The following is a 23820-nucleotide window of genomic DNA, read 5'->3' as shown; positions in this document are numbered from 1 at the left end:
CACTCGCCTCACACAATCCTCGCTTCTACAAATCTCACGTTATTAGGGTTACAGCTAGCCTGACTCTTGCTCACAGAAGGGGACTGTCTGAATTTGAAATCCCCTTCAAATCCCTGTCAGTTCTTTCTCTACTTTAACACCAATCTCTACCCACAAATCAGATGTCCCCCACAATCATGGGTCCTTAATCTAACTCTGAGGCTTAAGAAAGCCAACTTTCGAACCCATGGCCACGTGCTCACTTACGTATCTGCCCATGAAGACAACATTCCTAGTGGCCCTCACTTCGGTGTGAAGAATTGGTGAAATAGCAGTACTAATGGCACACTCTCCCTTCACGATTTTCTTTAAAGACAAGGTCACACTGAAACCGTTCCCAGAGTTCCTCCCCAAAGTAATCTTGTCTTCCATACGAATCAACTTATTCACTTTCCCACCTTCTTCCCAAAGCCTCACCATGACAGAGAAGCAATATTACATACATTTGATGTCAGGAGAGCTTTATAATTCTATTTGAACAGAACAAAGTACTTCAGGAAATCTCCTAAACTGTTCCTCTCAATTGCAGACAGATCCAAGGGATCCGCAATATCAACTCAAAAGTTCCAGAGGGGTAGCCATGTTGGTCTGTATCAGCAAAAACGACGAGGAGTCCTTGTGGCACCTTAGAGACTAACAAATTTATATGGGCATAAGCTTTCGTGGGTGATACCCATGAAAGCTTATGCCCAAATAAATTTGTTAGTGTCTAAGGTGCCACAAGGACTCCTCGTTGCTTTTGCTAATATCAACTCAAAGACTCAAAACGGATTTTGTTCTCGTAATCTGCAACTTCCATCTGGAGTCCAAAAACACTCCAAGAGATCCATTTCCACTTCTGTAGCATTTATTTAAAATGTCCCCATCGCAGAAATATGCAGACACCCAAATTGCTGCCCTGCTTATACTTTCGCAGCACATTATTCTGTTCCTCATGACTCAGTTTCCAGTGCTGTCTTCAGATCCACAGTATTGACATCAGTAATAAACGTGACTCCGAAACCTCAATGCTCCATCAGGAATACTGCTAGGGAGTCACCTACAGTGGAACACTCACAGGGACACTACTCGAAGAAGAGAGTGTTACCTTGTGCAGTAATGATGCTTCTTTGAGATGTGTTTCCATATGGGTGTTTCATGAGCTGCCCTTCTACTTTGGAGTTCTCATGAATGAGCTCTGCAGTAGAGAAGGAACTGAGGGTAGTTCACCTTCACAGCACTAGATAGCCATGAGACAAGGAGAGCACATGTGCCGGCTGAATGGACACTATCTAAAATTTCCGCTCGAGGCTCAGGGACACAAACATACCTACAGTGGAGCACCCATAGGGGGACACATCTCGAAGAAACATTATTACTGCACAAGGTGAGTAACTCTTTTTTACAGAAAACAATAGAAAGCAAGGAAAAATTAGCAGAAGGGGTTACTATAACCCTAGAGAAACACTGGAGTTGCTTGCTTGTTTTTGGGGGGTTGTTTTTGTTTTCTGAAACCTTTAGCTTTAGCCTTTTCTGTTGCCTAAATTTTAGTAGCACACCTTATCATTTAACTAATATTAGGGTTGGGAGTGGAAGTAAAACTTGAACTATGAACTCAATCTCAAACTGTATTTTTTCATTTTCATACAGATACACCAAAAGCAGTGCTACAGAGCATAACGAAGTATGGGATTCTTCTCTAGAAGAAATTTTTGAAACTGAAACATTAGATATTTTAAACTCTAAAAACATAAAATCTGTACAGAACGAGGATTTACGATCACTTTCTAACAAAGAACTACAAGTGCGAATCAGTCATGTGGTATCCCCAAATAAAATCTTTGTACAATGGCTGTCATCAGAAAGGTTATTGAAAAGGTATTCTAAGAACTAGCAAAATAGAAGCATTTTAATCAGTTAATATTTTTAAAGCCTTATGAGTTGTCTTTAGAATAAGATACACTTTAATCAATTAAAAAAGAAACAAATTACTGTATCAGCTACATTTTGCAGTGGATCAGTACTCAATTTCTGGTTTTCAAAGTTATTGCATTTTCTTTACCTCCCCTCCCACCCCCCCCCACCTCCCGCTCTCCAGTAAACATAGGGTAGGAAGCAACAGTTTTGCACTATATAATGTTTCATAAATACATATGCAGTTAAACATCTTATAGTGCTATGACAGCTTGCTATGCTCACTGCTGAATGACGCTGCCTCCTGGTGGTTCGGAGATTAGCTCAGTCAGGGTCACACCGCTTCCAGTGGTTACACTCCATCAATTTCTCCTCTGCAGCCCCTCTCTAGCGCTTGGGAGCCTCAGCTGTCCTCTTTGTGACTCAGCCGTCCAACCAGGTCACTACTGTGGTTTCCCCTTTGCGGGATCAGGGGGAAGTGTATCAAAGTTCCTGCTCTCCAGCAGTGTCAGGCAGTCTTCTACTTCACTGCCTCACAGTGACACACCCGCAGTGGCTGGCAGGGGAACTCGGGCCCATCCTCTACTCTGGATTCCAGCTCAGGGACTCTCTACACAACAGCCAAGGTCCATTCCCTGCACCTTCCTGCCTTTCCCTGAGCTGCTTCCATACCTCCTGGCTCTCCCCACGCCTCTGGGTTTGCAGTCTCTTCACTGCCTTCTCCGAGGGAGTACCTTTAGACAACTTATCTATGCAGCCCACCCAAACACCCCCCGCCTTTTCCAGGAAGTGACTCCAGATTCCTTCTGTACACCCCCCTCTGCTTCCAATTTCCTGTCTTTTGTGGAACGGCCTTCCGAGGGAAACGGTGGGGGCGACGGACCTGTCTGGTTTTAAGATTAAGTTAGATAAGTTTATGGAGGGAATGGTTTAATGGTAAAACATAGTAGCCAAGGAAAACCAAGCAATGGTACGTAAATATTATAATGGCCAATAGGGGTCAGGCTAGAGACTCTTGCCTACATGCTCGGGGTCTTACTGATCGCCATATTTGGGGTCGGGAAGGAATTTTCCTCCAGGGTAGATTGGCTGAGTCTCTGGAGGTTTTTCGCCTTCCTCCGCAGCATGGGGCAGGGATCACTAGCAGGAGGGTCTCTGCCGATTGAGGTCACTAAAACACAGGATTGGGGACTTCAGCGGCAGAGTCCAGGGAAGGGTTTTGTGGCCTGCGGCATGCAGGGGGTCAGACCAGATGATCATAATGGTCCCTTCTGACCTTAAAGTCTGAGTCTATGAGAAGCCCCAACTGTCCCGCACAAATGAGCTTTTCTCTAATTAGCTGCCTCCAGTATAATTAGCTGATTGGTCCACCTGGCCTAATTCATCTCTAGTAGCACCAATGCAAGGAGCACACCCCACCACAAGTGCTTGATCTAGCCCCATTTTAAAATTGAGACTCCAGTTGACTTCAGTGTAAGGACTGGGTTTGGAGAAATTTAACATTAAGTCTAAAAAAGACAGTGTCCTCCCTTGTTCTTTCATTAATAATCTTACTAAAGTAGTATCAGTAACAACCAGTGATATTTATTGTCCATGTGCTATAATACATGTTGGCTTTTTTTGTTTTTTTCAAGAATTTCACAGAAGTATATGGGTTGGGTTATATCTTTTGCTAAGCTCAGTCATTTCACCTCATTCAGACATCCCTCAAGTAAAGACTTCAAAGCAACTGTGTAATATTAATGTAGCTAACTGCCATAGCCACCTGACCACTGTATAAGATAGTTTGTCTATGAAGTAAACCGTTTTGTGCCAATCACTCTTTTCTGCTTCTTTTTCCCCATTTCCTTTTTCCTTGAATAAACGCTACTTGGATTCCCTCCAAATCTGTTTTTGATGGTACCAAAGGAAAGGTGTGTGGGGAGGGAGACTCTATTCTTTCTTGAAAATTAAAAGAAAATCTAAAAAGGAATGGGTTAGAAATACTGCTACGTAGAAGGACTGAGTTTTCTGAAAAGAATTCCGTGGTTATGAGAACATAGTTACGTTAGAGCATAGTTACTACCTTTCCAATACTATGTACCTGCCACAAAGTTACTATGCAATAACATTTCAGTATTTCAGCAGTAACTGGGTAAATACTTCCTCAAACCACTGGATAAGTCTTTAGTCTTGGGAGGAGTTGGTTTAGATATCATGGGGTTTTTTAATGTTAGTTTACAGGAAAAGATGGCTGCTATCTATGAAAATTCCAAGTTTGAGCAAGTGAAGTGGGAAAATGATATGTACTGTGCTATTCGTATACGTGATCTGAACCAATGGCAAAGAGGCAAAATCAACAGGGTTGTCTCTGAAACCACTGTAGAGGTAAATATCTCATTAAGTAACATAAGGCTTGATTAAATTAGTTTAAAATGTAACCCTTTCAGCTGTAGACACATTCTATTGTTTGATTGCTCATTTTGTATCATTACTTTCTTATTTATTGTTATCCTTTTGGTAGGAGTTCAGTTTTAATTATGTTACACATTATTGCAAACATCAAAGTCAGAACAACTTTAAAAGTGGGTTTGGTAGTTCGGGAGGTGGCTGAGGACTAACTTGCATTCCAATTATATTAATAGTAGGGCTCTCGATTAATTGCAGTTTACTCATGCGATTAAATAAAAAAAAATTGTGATTGCAGTTTTAATTGTACTCTTAAACAATAGAATACCAATTGAAATTTATTAGATATTATGGATGTTTATCTACATTTTCATGTACATTGCATTCTGTATTGTAATTGAAATCAAAGTGTGTATTATTTACCAGTATTTCCACTGTAAAAATGATAAACAAAAGAAATAGTATTTTTCAGTTCACCTCATACAAGTACTGTAGTACAATCTCTCTCGTGAAAGTGCAACTTACAAATGTAGATTTTTTTTTTGTTACATAACTGCACTCAAAAACAAAACAATGTAAAACTTCAGAGCCTACAAGTCCACTCAGTCCTACTTCTTGTTCAGCCAATCGCTAAGACAAACAAGTTTGTTTACATCTACAGGAAATAATGCTGCCCTCTTCTTATTTACAATGTCACTAGAAAGTGAGAACAGGCATTTGCATGGCACTTTTGTAGCCAGCGTTGCAAGGTATTTATGTGCCAGATATGCTAAACATTCTAGTGCCCCTTCGTGCTTCTGCCATCATTCCAGAGGATGTGCTTCCATGATGATGATGCTTGTAAAAAAAAATGCATTAATTCAATTTGTGACTGAACTCCTTGGGGGAGAATTGTATGTCCCCTGCTCTGTTTTACCCATGTTCTGCCAAATATTTCATGTTATAGCAGTCTTGGATGATGATCCAGCACATGTTCATTTTAAGAACACTTATCACTGCAGATTTGACAAAACCCAAAGAAGGGTTCAGTGTGAGATTTCTAAAGACAGCACTCGACCCAAGGTTTAAGAATCTGAAGTGCCTGCCAAAATCTGAGCGGGGTGAGGTGTAGAGCATGCTTTCAGAAGTCTTAAAAGAGCAACCACTCCACTCAGAAACTACAGAACCCGAACCACCAAAAAAGAAAATCAACCTTGTGCTGGTGGCATCTGACTCAGATAATGAAAATGAACATGTGTCGGTCCACACTGCTTTGGATTCTTATCAAGTAGAATTCATCATCAGCATGGAGCAGGTCCTCAAGGAAACCATTTTAAAGCACTTGGAGGAGAGGAAGGTGATCAGGAACAGTCAACATGAATACACCAAGGGCAAGTCATGCCTGACCAACCTGATTGCCTTCTATGATAAGATAACTGGCTCTGTGGATGTGGGGAAAGAAGTGGACATGATATATCTTGACTTTAGCAAAGCTTTTGATATGGTCCTCCACAGTATTCTTGCTAGCAAGTTAAAAAAGTATAGATTGGATGAATGGACTATAAGGTGGATAGAAAGCTGGCCAGATTGTCAGGCTCAACTGGTAGTGATCAATGGATCGATGTCTAGTTGGCAGCAGGTATCAAGCGGACTGCCCCAGGGGTCGGTCTTGGGACCGGTTTTGTTCAACATCTTTATTAATGTTCTGGATGAGGGGATAGATTGCACCCTCAGCAAGTTCGCGGATGACACTAAGTCGGGGGGAGAGGTAGAGAGGCTGGAGGGTAGGGATAGGGTCCAGAGTGACCTAGACAAATCGGAGGATTGGGCCAAAAGCAATCTGATGAGGTTCAACAAGGACAAGTGCAGAGTCCTGCACTTAGGACAGAAGAATCCCATGCACTGCTACAGATTAGGGACCGAGTGGCTAGGCAGCAGTTCTGCAGAAAAGGACCTGGGGATTACAGTGGATGAGAAGTTGGATATGAGTCATCGGTGTGCCCTTGTTGCTAAGAAGGCTAACGGCATATTGGGCTGCATTAGTAGGAGCCTTGCCAGCAGATCAAGGGAAGTGATTATTCCCCTCTATTCGGCACTGGTGTGAGGCCCCATCTAGAGTATTGCATCCAGTTTTGGCCCCCCCACTACAGAAAGGATGTGCACAAATTGGAGAGAGTCCAGCGGAGGGCAACGAAAATTATTGGGCTGGGGCACATGACTTATGAGGAGAGGCTGAGGAACTTGCTTGTTTAGTCTCTAGAAGAGAAGAGTGAGGGGGGATTTGATAGCAGCCTTCAACTACCTGAAGGGGGGGGTTCCAAAGAGGGTGGAGCTAGGCTGTTCTCATTGGTGGCAGATGACAGAACAAGAAGCAATGGTCTCAAGTTGCAGTGGGGGAAGTCTAGGTTGGATTTTAGGAAAAAACTATTTCACTATGAGGGTGGTGAAGCACTAGAATGGGTTACCTAGGGAGGTGGTGGAATCTCCATCCTTAGAGGTTTTTAAGGCCTGGCTTGACAAAGCCCTGGCTGGGATGATTTAGTTTGGGTTGGTCCTGCTTTGAGCAGGAGGTTGGACTAGATGACCTCCTGAGGTCTCTTCCAACCCTAATCTTCTATGATTTTATGGTTGCATGTCCCCTGGAATGGTGGTTGAAGCATGAAGGGACATATGAATCTTTAGTGCATCTGGCACGTAAATTAATCTTGTGATTCCGGCTACAACGGTGCCAATTGAATGCTTGTTCTCACTGTCAGGTGAGATTGTAAACAAGGACCAGGCAGTATTATCTCCTGCAAATGTAAACAAACTGGTTTATCTGAGTGATTGGCTTAAAAAGAAGTAGGACTAAGTGGAATTTCAGGCTCTAAAATTTTACATTGTTTTATTTTTTAATGCAGTTTTTTTGGACATAATTCTACATTTGTAAGTTCAACTTTCATGATAAAGCAATTGCACTACAGTGCTTGTATTAGGTGAATTGAAAAACACTTTTTTTTTACAGTGCTAATATTTGTAATTAAAAATAAATATAAAGTGAGTACTGTGCACTTTGTATTGTTTGTACCTGAAATCAATATATTTGAAAATGTAAAAAACATCCACAAATATTTAAATAAATGGTATTCTATTATTGTTCAACAGTACGATTAATTGCGCAATTAATTTTTTTATCGCGCGATTAATAGGAATCACCCATGCAGTGAATATGAAGAAAGGAAGGTGAGTTATTTTGCAATATAGAGCTACTTACTAACATCTGTAAAGTAGGATAGTTTTTGTGGTCGTGCAGATACCTCGCTCCTGGTTTCTCTTAAATTCCATCAAGCCATTTCTTATTTTTCTGACCACACCCCTATTGCTTGCTGATTGGAAGCTGAAATAGGGCTCTGCATGCTTCTCTTGTTTCTTACCCCTACTCATAAAAATTTAAGAAATGGTGTCTGTGACAAAGACCTCCTTTACCACTGTAGTTGGTGTTGGTCTTGCTTGAGCAGGGTGTTGGACTAGATGACCTCCTGAGGTCTCTTCCAACCCTAATCTATGATTCTATGTTGATGCTTGTTTCATCACACTCGTATCTCTTTAAGGGCTGGTCTATGCTGAGTTACTGGGGGTGTAATTTTTTCTAACATAGCTTTCCTGGTAAAAGCCCTAGTGTAGACACAGTTACTCTGGTGTAAAGGAGGCTGATAGGCACTTCCCAAACTGAAATAATTAATACCAGTATAATTGCATCTGCACTGGGGTAGGGAACTAGGCACTTTAACTATACCAGCATAGTTAAACCGGCAAAACTTAATTGTACACAGAGCTAAGAAAAGGCAGTGAAAGGTGAGTATTGATCATTGACACTCAGATCACTTTTCAGAGTAGCAGCCATGTTAGTCTGTATCCGCAAAAAGAACAGGAGTACTTGTGGCACCTTAGAGACTAACAAATTGATGCTCTAATAAATTTGTTAGTCTCTAAGGTGCCACAAGTACTCTACTCAGATCACTGATTCTCGTGATAGTATAACAGACCTGCAATACAGGAGTTGCTGCATTCAGTGGCCCAGGCCAACCTCTTCAGTGGGGATGGAAGGAAACGGAGCTATCCTTAAAAACTTGAGGATCAGGCCAGTCAGATCTCCAGTAAAACCTGAGCAGATGGGAACTCTCCTTGAAGATAGGAGTCTGGCATTTATGATTGTCTGATGAATGGAGAGACTTACAGCATCTTCAGAAAATGGACATTTGGGGAAGCACAAGTCTAGTGCAGAGTAAATTACATGTGATGGAATTAAAAATATTTTTAAAAAAATGGTTCTTGACCAGCAGACCTCTTAGCTTACATATACATCCTATCCTCATATTTGAAAATACTTCATATTCTCTTAAAACCATTGTCTGGATTTCCTTTCTGATTTTTGTTCACTTACGTATTTAAATTCCTTTGTAGTTTATTTGTATACATGGTATGTCATTTGTTTTAGAAGAGGATATATCCTGTTTATGTTGAGAATTTCATCTTTTTTTTTTTTTCAGAACTTTTTTTCAGATCTTTTATCTTTCACAGGTAGTGTTGTATGATTTTGGTACTAAAGAAATAATGAACATCAATTGTTTAAGAAAACTTGATGAAAAGTTGAAGCCAATTAGGGCACTAGCACTGGAGTGCTCCTTGGTAGATATAAGGTAATTTATTCCTTGTATATTGGAATAATGCTGTAAGATAGTGGGAGGGCCATTGTAATTTTTTAATGAAGTATTTTTTAATGTCCGATCATATACAAGTAAAGCATAAACTGTGATGTGGATGGAAAGGTTCTTTGATTTGGACTAAGTTTTGGACATGCTGCAGGACAGGGCAGGGGGAACAGATGCTTTGTTTTCTTGGCTCCCCTGGCTTGCTTCTTATCTGTACTTAAAGTTTGGTCTTCCTAGGCAACTTAATAACTGGATCTTTTGGAAATATGAGGGGAGGATTTTGGCTTTCCTTTCCTGGTCTGTTGGTGGGGGACAGAAGGATTCTTTTCTCTTGTAGGCTGTAGGAATTGGGAGAGAAGGCCAAACACCCATTACCCAAGTGAGTAAGCTATGCCACCTCTGGAGGGAGAGGGGAACCACCGGATACATTTCAAATAATGTGTCCTGTAATAATGAGGGAAAATCTAACCTTGCATTAATATAGCTGTCTCTAACGGATTTCTGAAGTGCATTTCCTAATAAAATATTGCAAAATCTCTCTATTTTTGAGACCATCTTAATCTACTTTAGTGTTCCTCTTTAAAATCTAACAATGCTTTTTGATCCTGGAGCAGCTGGTACTATTGTTTCTCTTCCTTTTTAGTTGACTGTGTGGGATAATTTTTTTTCTTAAAAAGGGCGGTTTGATAGTTTTTCAGTCTTGCTGGTGGGTAGTTTTTTTATATGCAAACCTTGACGACCTTTATTAAAATCATATTCTCTATTTTACTAAAACAGAATTTAATTTGTTCCATTTTAGACCAGCTGGTGGGAGCAAGCAGTGGACAGCAACAGCTTGTGATTGTATCTCCTATTACCTCACCGGAGCTATAGCAAACATCATCATACAGGTCTTTAATCAAAATAAGAAATATACATAACATTCCTGCCTGGGCTTGTTTGCCCCTTTTTAGTTACTTAAACATATCACATTTTCATTAATCAAACATGCTAGTTAAAATTTGTACAGATTATCAGTCTGTGATTGCAGAAACATACCTGGTGGAGACAAATGTGCTGTCATTTCTACTTTAGTTTTGTTCATTGTTGCTCACTAAAGCTGCTATTTCAGGATATATCTTGAAGTTTGAACCTATGTCCTTTCTAGATCGTTTAGTGAAACTGGGATATGTTTGGTCTGCTATTGATCGTTAATACATATATCTGGGAATACAAAATATTCAGTTCTCTTAAGGCTGTATTAGCTCCTTAGCAATGGCATAACATTTTCTTGAAGCTGACAATCTCAACAGTTATGGCCCTATCCCATTTTAGTAAACACTGTTATCAAATTGTAGCAAGGACATTGTGGCAATATTTGAGTTTGAAATTTCCTTTACACTTGACAGCAGGTTTTAGACCTGAATATTGCATGGATATTATGTTGGTGCTTGACCCTTGCTAGCAGTGGATGTAATGCAAATATTTTGGGTTACTTTTTGTTTAAGCCTTTGAGATCATTGATACATCTGCAGACCCAGGCATGATAGGGTTTCCCTTGAGTAGTTCCATTCTTCTGAGAGAAACCAGAGAGGAGTAGTGGGTATCTGATAGTCTATCCAAGTAATCTTTGCTATAGAGAAAGGCAGGGTTCTACTCTGTAACCCCTCCTGCCAGTCATATATACAAGTTTAATGCAGAGCTAGTGAGGTGGTGTGGGCTATAGTGCGTTTAGAATGTGAATGAAATACAGTTGTCAACATAGCTGTTGATCAGCTTTCCCGGTGTCTGACCTAAGAGAGAGGCTGTTGAAGAGCACTAGGTTGTATAGTCATTTATCAGATTAAAACAAAGATTATACTTGTAGGTTGCAGAAGCAACCAGATTAGACAGTAAACATTTTATCAGCCCTCTGAGTGAGTTTACTTGACTCAGGGTTGCAACTTGAAGATCATGTTGTAGGATCATTGACTGCTTTGGAAAGCCCAGGTAGCCACAGAGGCCAAGAATATATTTTGTTTGCTATTATTAAGAATAGCAATATTTGTATTACTGTAGTGCCTTGGAGGCCTTGATCCCATAGTTCTAAGCACTGTATAAGCAGAACAAAAGAGTTTATAATTAAGTCTGAGATGAGAGACAGCAGATGGGTACAGACAGATGGGAGAGTACAAGGAAACAATGAGATAATATTGGGCAGAATGATAGACAGTAGTCTCGGCACACCAGCAACCTAACAGTTGTCAAATATTTTGTACGTATCTCAGCAAAAGAGTTTGAGAGTGATTTGAAGGAAAACAATGAGGTGGCTTTGTGGATGTTCATGGGGAGTTCCTCCCAAGAGTGAGGGTCAGCATAGGAAAAAGCACAAAGGTGCTTATTTGAAAATGTAACAAGTGGACATTGGTAACTGGCATCATGAGCTAATTGGAGTTGGGAGTTGATCTTTGTTTATTGAATGAGAGATGATGGGTAGCGTGTGGATAGGTCATGAAGGGCCTTGGAAGTGAAGACAAGTAGCTTATGTGGAAGTGAAGACAAGTAGCTTATGTGATAAGATTGAGAAAGAGGAGCCAGTGGACAGGTGCAAAGAGGAGGGTGACATAGTCAAAGCAAAAGGCTAAGAAAATGATCTTTGTAGCATCATTTTGAATGGATATGAGTGGGGCAAATTTGCATTTGTCAAGCCCAGAGAAAAGGATATTGCAATAATCAAGACACACAAGAATCTGAGAGCCTGAACAAGAGTCTTAGCTGTGTGGGTGAATAGGAAAGTCCATTTCTAAGAGATGAGTTAGATACATAGCCTGAATATGAGGACCTATGGTGAGGTCCAACTTGAAGATGACACCTAGGTTGGTTACCTGAGAGACAAGCAGTGATCAAGAAAGGAGGTAGCAGGGAGGCTGGGAGGAAAAAGATTAAGAGCTCTGTTTTTAATCATGTTGAGCTTGAGATGTCAGAGACAGACCAAGGAGACAGGTTTGAAATAGAGAGGTAGAGCTGTGAGCTTTAAATGTAGAGATGGTATTTTCCCCTGCAAACCAATTTATCAAGACATAATGTGTAGAGGAAAAAGAAAAAGGGACCAAGTATAGAGCCCTGTGGAACAACCACAGAAAGTTTATTGGTAGAGGGATGAGGAGGATCTTCCAAAGGCTAGGCTGAAGGAATGATTAAAGAGGTAATAGGAAAGCCAGGAGAGGACAGTCATGGAAGCCAAGGGAGGAAAAGATTTCAAGAAGAGGTGCCTGGTCAACTGTGGTGAAAGCAGCTGACCAGTCATGGAGAATGAGGATGGAATACTGCTTCTGAGATTTTGCTAAGAAGAGGTCATTAGAGATTGTAAGATCAGTTTCGGTTGAGTACAAGAAGCAGAAGCTGAATTGGAAAGGGTCTAGGGTGGAATCAGAAAAGAGGAACTCCAGACAACAATTATAAACAGCACATTCAATGAGCTTAGGGATGAAAGGTAGATGGGGTAGTAGTTGGAGAGGTAAGTGGGGTCAAGGATTTTTTTTTAGGATGGGAGAGACTAAAATATGTTTGTACTGTGAGGGAAAAGAGCTGGAGGAGAGTGAGAGGGTAAGGAGAAGAGTAAGGCATGGGGATGAGAATGAGCATGAGGGAGATGGGATGGGGTCACTGGAGCAAGTAGAGGGGTTAAAGGAAGAAAGCTGAAGATTAATTTGTGTCTGACTGAGGAGGAGGAGGGTTGAGAAGGGGGAAGGTCACAGTGTAGTCTGTCATTTTTCTCTTAGAAAAAATTGGTGTGATCCTGTGCAGACAGAGAACTGGAGGGAGAGAAGGTTGAGGATGAGTCAAAGGTAGTAAAAAGGTGTCTGGGATTGTGGGCGTGGGAATCAATTAAATTGGAGAAGTAGAATTGTTTAGCTAGAAAGACAGCAGAACTGAAAAAGGAGAGAACAAATATGTAACTGAAGAAGTCAGCAGGGATTTCCACCAGAGATGCTCTACAGCATGAGAACAGGAGCAGTGTTGGTAGTGTACTGGGCTGGGGGTTAGCCAGGATGGGAGGAAGCTAATGAGTCAGCAGTACACTATCATGAGCAATGGAGGGAATCAGCAACTATATTCAGGGAAGAAAGGAAAGAGAGGGCTGAGGGCAGACAAGAAGTCATCAGTGCTGGATCATCAAAAGGCCTAGTGACAGGGTGTATGGGGAGGGGTGTGCTGATAGAGACCAAGTGATGATCAGGGAGAGGGAACTCAGCAACAGAAGGCTGAGAGAGAGAAAAAGCAGTGATTGATGAAGACCAAGTCAAGTGAATGGCTGTTTTCATGAGTCAGCGAGTTGAATGAGGGCTGCAGGTCAAATGAAGTGTGGGCAAAAAAACATGCAACTAAGGGCTCAAATGGATTGTCAATATGGAAGTTGAAATGACCAAGGATGAGTGTGGGAGGGGGGGTGGAGAGAGAGCCAGGAGTCAAAATCTGAGGGGAAGACTAATGGGAACTAGTCAGATGCAGTGCTGCTCAAAAGAGGAGAAAGAGGTGGAAAGGGAAGAAAAAGGAGGGATTGGAAGCAACAGGAATGGGAGAGTGGAAGTCTAACATCCACATCCTGGTCTGAGCCAGGGTGGAGCATATGAGTGGCCTCCCTAAGAGATGACAGCTGCAAAAGGCAGTGTCAGAACAGATCCAGGTCTCTGTCTCTGTGACAGCCAGGAGCTGAAGAGAGCAAGATATGAAGAAGTCATGAATGGTTGCGATAGGGAGCAGTGCCCTCTGCAAAAGGGCTAGGCAGGCTGCTAATATGACATGTAAAGAGTTAAAACTGAAAAAAGGAAGTATTTAAGAAAATGTAAGGTTTTAATTGGATGTGTGTTGCATAACAAACATTCTTCTTCCAGCGATGGTCCCGATGTGTATTCCATACATAGGGTATGCATGTGTGCCATGCACCTGAGTCCGGAAATTCTTCAAAGCACTGTCAGTTTGTCTGCACTTGAGCCATAGATCTCCTCGTGCTCCCAACAGAGGGTATAAGAGTCAGTGCAGGTCAATGCCTCTCCAGTTCTTCCTTACCACCACGCAACCTGAGTCAGAATTGTGTCCTCCTTCAACTCTCTGTACAACCTGTAAAGACATTTGTAAATAGTTATATTTCTTAGCTTAATAGTTAAAGTTCATAGTATAGTTAGTATAGAGAGTTTTCTTTCTCCCTGATTGAGGAACCCTCCCTGGATCCAGGACAATGCCCAGAGCCCCGGGATTCAAGAATTGCATCTCTTGCCCTCCCTACTTCTCCATCAGTGACTAATATCAGCGCCGCCTCTACTGTCTGGGTGAGGTGCATATCTCTGCAAAGTGCAGTATCTGTTGCTCTTTCTCACCCAGAACTCAAGAACTCCAGGAGCTTCGCTTGAGAAACCCATGAAGCCCCTCTCTGATCTGGGGCAGGGAGATCCCCTGTACATCGGCTTCAGCTAACCAGCAGAGCCCTTTCAAACATGTGCTTGGGAACGGAGTTGCTAGTGCCTAAGCCCAAGGACTTGTCATCCAGAACTTCCCGTGAGAGTAGAGAGTAATCTGATAGGTATAAGGACAGACATCCCTCCCCCCGCCCCATCAAGGACTGTGCATAAGAGACTTGCTTTCCTCCCGAGCCTGTACAGGTTGAGTGAGACATGATCAAAACCTAACAAACCAGCTCTGCTAAAGACCTCCAAGTTGGAGGACAAAGCACGTAAAAAGAAAGATCTGCCGGTTCCATCGATCACGTTGATACTGAAGCATAAGGACAGACATTTGCCAGTTCACCCCACATGCGCTGGTCCAGGCCCATTGTTGGTACCACTTTGTTCATGTGAAGACCATCGAGCTGCTGTAGATGCACCCAATCCATCTGGCTTGACAGCCTGAACCCCTCAGACATCATGGCGTATGGAGACTTACTTACCACTGGAGGATCTATTCCTCCTTTGTCCACAGTCTCCACTTCTATCTGGCCTGGCTCTTCTGAGGAATTTTATTACTCTGGAGGAGGAGCCTACATTGGTATCCCAGGACATCCCATCTGGTAGGAGTGCTTCAGTACCAACATCCCTGCTCCTACTGATGGAGCAGTTTTCGGACTCAAATGAGTCAGTGGGGATAGCTGCTTTAGTATCTCTTCAGAGACAGTCAAGGAGTCATGTTCTCTATTCCTTCAGGTATGACCCTCCAGGGACCTCTGGTACTGATTCTCCTGTGATCCCCCACAACCAGTTGATCCCTCTTTTTGGCCTCATTGGAGTCAGTAGGATCCTTATGGCAGGCATCCAGATCCTTCTTGAGAGTTGTGATGCTCCTGTCCCTCCTGCCAACCAGATCTGTTGGTGTACAAGGAGGAGGAGGTGGACTTGGAGCCAGAGGTACCAACAGTTCCAACGGGCGTCTCTTCATCATTCCCAGATGAAGTGGTCACTCCTTCCTTGCCATCTCTGCCATATGACCATCGCCAGTTTCACTGGCCGCTGCAGAAGTCACGGAGGTCCCAGAAAGTCACGAATCTGTGACTTCCGTGACCTCCATGACAGACTCGCAGCCTTAGTCGTGACAGAATCAGACAATTCTGGTTCACAGAACTTCTAACAATGTTGGCCTGTTCTTCAATTAGGATCCACCCTTTCCCAGACTTCCTAACCCAGGGTGGGGTGGGGAGAATGAAGCATCCCTGACTGGGCTCTCTCCGCCTGGTGTTTGAATGGGCTTTGGAAATAGAATGCCATGCTTGGCCCCTGTTCAGACTGTCCTCAACAAAAGTAGAAAATATTTTTCTAGAACCTGCTATCTGGTCAAATGGAGATGCTTTTTTGGTCTGGGCACAACTCCACCAACATTCTTCAGTCACCGCAAGGATCTTGGTTGTCCTAGACTATCTCCTGTCCCTGAAGTCCTAAGGTCTCTATTAGTCTGTTGCAAGTACACCTTGCAGCAATCAGTGCCTTCCCCATCTTTACTCATCCAGCTTCAGTATGGTTTATGAAAGACCTAATCAGTACCTTCCCACTAGTGATCAAACCTACACCTCAGTGGGACCTTAATTTCATCCTGTTGATGCTCACAGATCCCCCTTTCAAACCCATGCTGACATGTTCCATGACCCGCCTGTTCATGAAGATAGCATTCTTAGTAAATATCACTTCAGCCAGGAGAGTCAGCGAGCTTGGAGCCATCATGGTGGACTCTCCTTAAACCATTTTCCACAAAGAAGAGGTTTCTCTTGGGATATACCCCCAGTTTTTCCCCAAGATTGATGTGGAATTCAGAAACAAAGTATACACTTAATTGTATTTGTCCTTAAACCCCCCGCTTCTGCTGAAGACAAGGGACTTCACTCTCTCGATGTCTGGCATGCTCTGACATTCTACATACAAAGAACCAAACCCATTAGGAAATCACAGATTTTATCGCCACAATGGCGAGATCTCACTCCATGCAATCACAGCATCCCTATATGACGTTCCTCTGCAGGGCATTTACAAGGTGGACACCTGGAGTTCCATCTACACCAGGGGTGGGCATACTACGGCCCACGAGCTGTTTTAAGCTTGCCCTTGAGCTCCTGCTGGGGAGCAGGATCTGGGGGTTGCCACGCTCTGGCACTCCAGCCAGGGTACAGGGTCGAGGGACGCTCCACATGGCTCCTGGAAGCCATGGAGCAAGAGCAGGGACATGCTTCTGGGAACCTCTAGAGGTAAGCACCGCCCGGACCCTGCACTCCTGAGGCTCTCCCCACGCCCCAACCCCCTGCCCCAGCCCTGATCCCCCTCCTGTCCTCCAAACCCCTTGATCCCAGCCTGGAGCACCCTCCCACACCCCAAATCCCCCAGCCTCAGCCCCACCCCAGAGCCCACAGCCAGAGCCTGTACCCCTTCTCGCCCTCCGAACCCCCTCCCCAGCCCTGATCCCCCTCCTACCCTCTGAAGCTCTTGGTCCTAGCCCAGAACACCCTCCCACACCCCAAAACCCTCATCCCCCAGCTCCACCCCAGAGCCTGCACCCCCAGCTGGAGCCTGCACCCCACTCCCTAGCCCGGAGCCCTCTCCCTCACACTGAACTCATCATCTCTGGCCCCAACCAGAGCCCGCACCCCAACCCCAATGTTGTGAGCATTCATGGCTCACCATACAATTTCTATTCCCAGATGTGGCCCTCAGGTCAGAAAGTTTGCCCACCTCGATCTATACATTCACAACAAGTTATGCTTTAGTTCATGTCTCAACTGCAGATACAATGGTGAAATCTGAGCACTGCAGACATCTTTGCTACCAACTTTCTCACGCCCACCGCTAATCTGAACACTGCTTGACAATCGCTCACGTTTGGAATACGCATAGGGACTATCATTCAAAGATGAAATGGAAGTTACTAACTGTAACTGGAAGTTCTTTGAGTTGTGAGGTCCCTATCTGTATTCCACTACCTGTTCTCCATCCCCTCTGCTTCAGATCCTGTGGGATTGTGGTAAAAGGAGGAACTGGAGAGGCGTTGACCCACATTGACTCTAATACCCTGAGTTGGGAGCACGAGGAGATCTACGGAGCATGTATGAGTCAACTGATGCTGCTATTAAGAATTTCCAGACACTGGTGCTCATAGTTACCTCGTGTGGAATACAGATAGGGACGAGATCTCAAACAACTTCCAGTTACAGTAAGTAACCTCCATATTTTAAATTCCTCTCAGGAAAATGATGGATCTGAACCACTACCTGTGAAAATTTTTTGCAGTGATGAAGCAGGACAGCTTATTGATATTTCTGAATATCTTATGAAAAAGGGTCTGGCTTTCAGAAATAAAAGGTATGGATATTCTTTTTAATATTACATTATTTCAGATCTTCTCCGTTAGGTTACTTCCAAAGTTGACATATACAGATTGGCATTTGTGTTACTTTTGTAAGCAAAACAAAAACTATTACTGGGGGAATTCTGCAGATGCGCAAAATTCATGTGTCCCGCAGAATTTTTTTCCGCAGAAAGTATATTTCTGCCCAAGAAGTGCTGCAATTCCGCCTTTCGCCCACCAGAGGCCACTGTGGCACCAGAACAGCTAGCAGCATGAATGCAGCCGGCTGTTCTGGCACCACAGTGGCTTCTTTTGGGGAAAAGGCAGAACTGCATCACTTCTGGAGCAGAAATGTATTTTCTGTCTGGGGGAGGGGAAATTCTGTGCGTATTGCAGAATTCCCCCAGGAATTCATCACAGCACACTGCCTGCAGAGCCCGGTTAGGAAAGAGTGGGTACTTGGGGCTGCTGGGGGGATCACAGACTGGGGTTCAGAATGGCTAGTAGGAGGGCGGGGGGACAGACTGGGGGGCGGGCTCAGGAGCTAGTGGGATGACAGTGTTGAGCCTGGGAACGGTGAAGTGGGGCTGCAGGGTCACATGGGGATGGGGGAGGAAGCTGCAGAGACCCATGGAGTTAGAGGGAGTGGGGACAGGCGCAGATGTGCGCAACTAAGTGGGAGAGGCTAGGGGTCAATCAGGGTCTGCATGCGGGAGGCTCCCTAACAATCCCTCCCCACCCCTCCAAAAAAGCCTGTTCCATACTTCTCCCACCCACACCCAACAACCCTCCAAGTTCACATCAAGGATCCTTCTCCCTCAGTTCCGCCGTTACCCCTCAGTCCCCCAAGCCTTTGCACTGCTTCTGAGTGGTGTGGAAAATAGGGTTCTGTATTGTAGTTTAAATGAATTATTACTCAGTCAGGGTGGATTTGATTTAAATCACTAGTCAGGAAGACTCTATTTAATCATGGATTTCTACATAAAAGTGAATTCTTGTTGGTTGTTATAACCTTAATACATATTCTTCACAACTCAGAGATAGATGTAGGTTTCGTTTTTAGAAGGTACACACTATGTTTTTAAAGTGATTTATTTTGAAAACTTTTCAGATTAGTTTTACAGCTATATCAGAAAATGAATGATTGTTTGGTTGCTTCATTTACCAAAGGAAACTGAAGCAGATATTTATGAAGTCATTGGGAGGTGAACTATCTCCAGTTCAACAGGTTAATCATTAATATTTGGAGGATTTTCTTGCCATGCTCTATTAGGAGGAGAACATCACCAGACAGACAGTTAAATTGTTTTATTTAACTAAAACAACAACGTTATGTATTCTGGATTCTTTTCTTCAACAGCAAACATAATATTTTAACAAAACAAGTGCATGAATTTTTGAATTTAAACATTCAAGTTTTTTAAAATCAGGTCTGTTTTTGTTAAACTTATTTTTAACTAAAATAGTTAAATGAAATATTTAAAAACAAAAATTAAATCAACTGTCAGCCAGGTCAACATGAGAAACTTAAAATATTGGCTTCTGCAGCTAACTCCGTCATCTTCACCTTCATTTTCCTGTTTGTTCATAATCTGGAAAAGAAAAACGAGCTTTCCTGCTTTTTCAGGTCCCAAACGATTTCTCAATTTGGAATGAATTAGTCCAAAGGAAGAAAATATTCTTTCTACACTGGCAGAAGAAGCTACTGCTGTTAAAAGTGAGATTATCACTTCAACAGTCTGTGAATCCAAGTTCTTAAGTGACTTCCTCCAGTTCACTGGTGTGACTTCCTTTAAAACATCATCAGCAAACATATATTTCTTGAATGGTTCACCCTTAGCTCTGAAGTTTATTATAGTTGGCATTATGAAGGGATGATTGCTGATATCCATGTCATAGCCATCTCCTCTTCAGTAGCAGTTAAGGTTTGACCCTGGTACCGAGTACTGAGAATATTTGCAAGAAAATGAGCTGGAGATAGTGCTTGTCCCATTCGTTTTTTTAATGCTTATAATTTAACTCTGTCATTGCATATTTCTCTTTTAAGATCTCACTCAGTTCCTTCCAAATTTCAACAGCGTCAGCAATAAAACAACTATTTCCCTGCATTTTGTTCAAGGCTACAGAAATAGGCTTCCGGGTACTCAGCACGTGTTCAACATTTCACTTAAGCCCAATGTTTAGAACTTTGGCTGTGGCAGTGCCATCTATTTTTTCACAATATTGTTCATCAGATTAGGCCAGTTCTTGATATAGTGATCAAAACAGTCCACTACTGAGTTCCATCGCACATCTTGGTTCCTCCCACTTTTTTCAGAGCAGCTGCTACAAAGTGGTTGTTACAGAAGTATTTTGCAATTTCAACAACATTAGCCTTTATTTCTGGAACCACTGAAGTCTTTGGCTAAGAGGCTCATCAAATGAGCAGTGCAACCGTATGTTCTTCTTCGAGAGATGTCCCTGTGGGTGCTCCACTCTAGGTGTTGGTGCGTCCCTGCGCCTTCACTCGGAGACTTTTCGTAGCAGTACTCGTACTGGCCACACATGCGCAGAGGCTGCCGCCCGCAGTGAGTCTAGGATAATAGTGCGCATGCGTGGCCAATCTCCTCAGTTCCTTCTCTACCGTCCCCGGCCTGAGACGGAGCTCAGCAGACTCGTTAGGAAATCCCTCACTTTGTTACTATTACCTGTTCTAGTAGTTAGTTTGTTGTCAGTTCTTGTTAGTGTAGCTCATTAGTTCTTTTAGCTGTTTAAAAAAAAAAAAAAAAAAAAAAAAAATTCTCGCAGCCGCTTCTACCATGCCTGGCTCCACAGGCTTTAAGCGCTGCTCTACGTGTAAGGACGCTATTCCGCTCTCTGATTGTATAAAATGCCTGGGGGAAACACACATTCCCCAAAAATGTGCCCACTGTACCAAACTCAGTTCCAGGGCACGAAAGGACAGGGAGCTTAAACTGAAACTGCTCCTCCTGCAGAAGTCTATCGGGTCAGTTTCAGACCCAGGAGCCGACTCCAGCCCTACTGCCCGCCACAGCCCCCCCGCTTCAAAAAAACTGAAGAAAGCTACAAAAAAGGGGCAGCCCTCTCCAGCAAAGAAGTTGGTGAAGCACAAAAGTGCCTCAGGCAGGTCAACAGTTTCCCTGCCTGTGTTTCCTCGCCTCAGCACTTTTGAAGAGCCGGGCTCCTCAGGCACCGCACGAAAGCCGCCTCAGGCTGCGGCGGCGGCGCGAAGCTCCGGTGCCGAGGCTTCAGGCTTTCAGTTGCCTGCCTCGTTTATGGCACCGTTCGGCACCGAGACGAACACGGTGCCGACATTCCCAGCCTTGCCTGACCCTGTGCGGGCTGATGTTGTCCCCCCGGCACCTACCACGGCACCGGCAATCGCAGCACAGGCTGACAGGGAGATCAAAGGAAAAACCCCTGCTCAGAGGAATGTTCCCTCAGGGCAACTTCCTCCTCCGCAGCTTTCACCTCATGCAGGAGCCTCACCTTTTCAATTCACTCAGACAGCAGATCTATTGGTCTCACCTATTCTGCAGTCTCCCCTGATAAATGCCTGTTTTTCTCCAATGCTGGACTCAGGATCAGAACAACCTTCCTCCAGTGAGGAGGAAACTGATCCACAGGCAGTTTTTTCTCCTTCTCAAGACTCCCAGACCCAGATCAACAGGGGTTACAAAAAAACTACCTCAGCCTGTCCTCAGTATCCTGCCCCATGGGGAGTGAACCCTTGGATGGCAACACCTATGCCCTACCCACCACCTTGGCAATGTTGGGCACCATGGGCATCGTACCCCCGAGAACACATGCGCTACGGCACTTCGACCAGGCGCAACACCGGTTTAGCACTGCCTCGTGACGGACCTGCCAGTGACATAAGATACCAGGCAGCACCGTCACACTCCCAGGAGCAACTGAGTCCTGCTCCTATTCCAGCAGAGTCCGACGTAACGCCTGAGGAAGCCTTACTTCCCCTTCCTCCAACTCCGTCGGATGACTATGCCAAATTCCAAGACCTCTTTTAAAGAGCTACAGGTGACTTGAAAATTAACTTAGAGGAAGTCACTGAACAACGGCATGAACTAACAGACATTTTGCAGCCCTCTTCTTCCTCTAGAGTGGCATTACCAATCAACATAGCCCTTTTAGAACCCGCTAAATCCATCTGGCAGAATCCAGCCACTAGCCTACCTACCTGTAAACAAGCGGACAGGAAGTACTTCATTCCTTCAAAGGGCTCTGAATTCCTTTTTACCCATCCAGTGCCAAACTCATTGGTAGTGGACGCAGCAAACCAGAGGGCCAAACAGTACGCCCGCTCCACCCCAGCCAACAAGGACAGTAAACGCCTGGACCTCTTCGGCCGTAAAGTATATGCATCCTCGACGCTACAATTTCGCATAGCTAATTATACCGCAGTCCTTGCAAAATATGACCACAAAAACTATAATAAATTCATGGATTTTATTGATCACATCCCAGAACAGAAGAAACAACAATTCACAGCTCTGGTTTCCGAGGGACAAATCATATCACGCACCGCTCTCCAAGCAGCCCTCGATGTAGCTAACACTGCAGCAAGGTCGACCGCACAGCAGTGGTCATGCGACGGGGCTCATGGCTCTCTTCCTCCTTCTTCCCTCGAGAGGTCCAGAGCACCATTGAAGATCTTCCCTTCGACGGGGAAAAACTTTTTGCCTCCACCACAAACGACATGCTGCATTCGATGAAGGACGCAAGAGCAACCCTCCGGTCCCTAGGCCTCCAGCCACCTGCGACCAGAAGACGACAATATAGATATCAACCTTATCACCGACCACGCTACCCCACATTTTCACAACACTCCTATAGACCACAGGAACAACAACAGCAACAACAACGCCAAAGACAAAGATTCCAGCGTCGTCGTCCTAATTCTACAGGGGCGCTGCAACCCCCTCCAACTAATAGGCAGATTTGAAGCATTGGTCGAGGGTTTAGAAAACAGCGTTCCCACTTCAGCCGGCACACCTATCTTTGGACACCGCCTACGACCATTCATCAATGGCAGAAAATTACATCCGACAAATGGGTCATAGAGGTAGTTACAATTGGATACGCCATCCCCTTCCTCTCCCTCCCTCCCACCCACCCTCCCCATCCCTCTTCAGGGACCCATCTCACGAGCAACTACTCTTCCAAGAAGTGCAGCATCTCCTTCAACTGGGAGCAGTAGAAACTGTGCCAGAACGACACAGAGGGAAGGGTTTTTACTCCCATTATTTCTTAACAGAGAAGAAAAATGGGGGATGGCGACCAATCCTCGACCTCAGGCGGCTCAACAAATTAGTCAAAAAGCAAAAGTTCAAGATGGTCACTCTCACCACTATAATCCCAGCGCTGGAGCAGGGCAACTGGTTTTCAGCCCTCGACCTACAGGATGCCTATTTTCATGTGACTATACACCCGTCCCACAGACGATTCCTACGCTTTACTCTCGGCTCCACACATTTCCAATACAGGGTTCTCCCTTTCGGACTGTCCACGGCCCCCCGTGTTTTTTCCAAGATCCTAGCCGTAGTTACAGCCTACCTCAGAAAACAAGGGGTCGTAATATTTCCTTACCTAGACGATTGCCTCCTCAAAGCTTCAACGTTCGACGAAGCTCTCCGATCCATATGGCTTACCATCGATTGTTTCCTATCTTTAGGCCTGCAAGTAAACAAAAACAAATCCACATTATACCCCACCCAACATCTGGAGTTCATAGGGGCATACCTCGACTCCCGGACGGGGTTGGCATCTCTCCCACCAGCCCGCTTCAATTCTATAAGTCAGCTAGCCACAAGGATTCGCAACAGTCCCCAGGTGACTGTCCGGGACTGCCTACAAATACTAGGTCACATGGCCTCGTGCACCTCCGTCGTTCAAAATGCACGTCTATATATGAGGTGCTTCCAAGCGTGGTTGGCCACGGTGTACAGACCGAATGTGCACCCTCTAAACAAGACTCTCTCCATACCTGCCCGAGTCAAAGATTCTCTACAGTGGTGGACAATTCACTCCAACCTCTGCT

At 44.1% G+C, this 23820-nt stretch overlaps 1 protein-coding gene across 1 annotated transcript in view; it reads left to right on the top strand.

Annotated features, from left to right (window-relative positions):
- RNF17 (ring finger protein 17) overlaps positions 1-23820 on the top strand; it is a 228577-nt gene that overhangs the window by 122304 nt on the left and 82453 nt on the right. The window contains exons 24-28 of the mRNA XM_054015507.1: positions 1669-1896; positions 4149-4299; positions 8860-8978; positions 9790-9880; positions 17664-17779. Of these exons, the coding sequence (XP_053871482.1) occupies positions 1669-1896; positions 4149-4299; positions 8860-8978; positions 9790-9880; positions 17664-17779 (705 nt within the window). The remainder of the gene's footprint in view (positions 1-1668; positions 1897-4148; positions 4300-8859; positions 8979-9789; positions 9881-17663; positions 17780-23820) is intronic.

This window comes from Malaclemys terrapin, chromosome 1 (genome assembly GCF_027887155.1).
Source record: "Malaclemys terrapin pileata isolate rMalTer1 chromosome 1, rMalTer1.hap1, whole genome shotgun sequence".
Classification (NCBI taxonomy): domain Eukaryota; kingdom Metazoa; phylum Chordata; order Testudines; family Emydidae; genus Malaclemys; species Malaclemys terrapin.
Note: the sequence above shows the minus strand (reverse complement) of the source record. Positions and strands in the feature narration are given on the sequence as shown.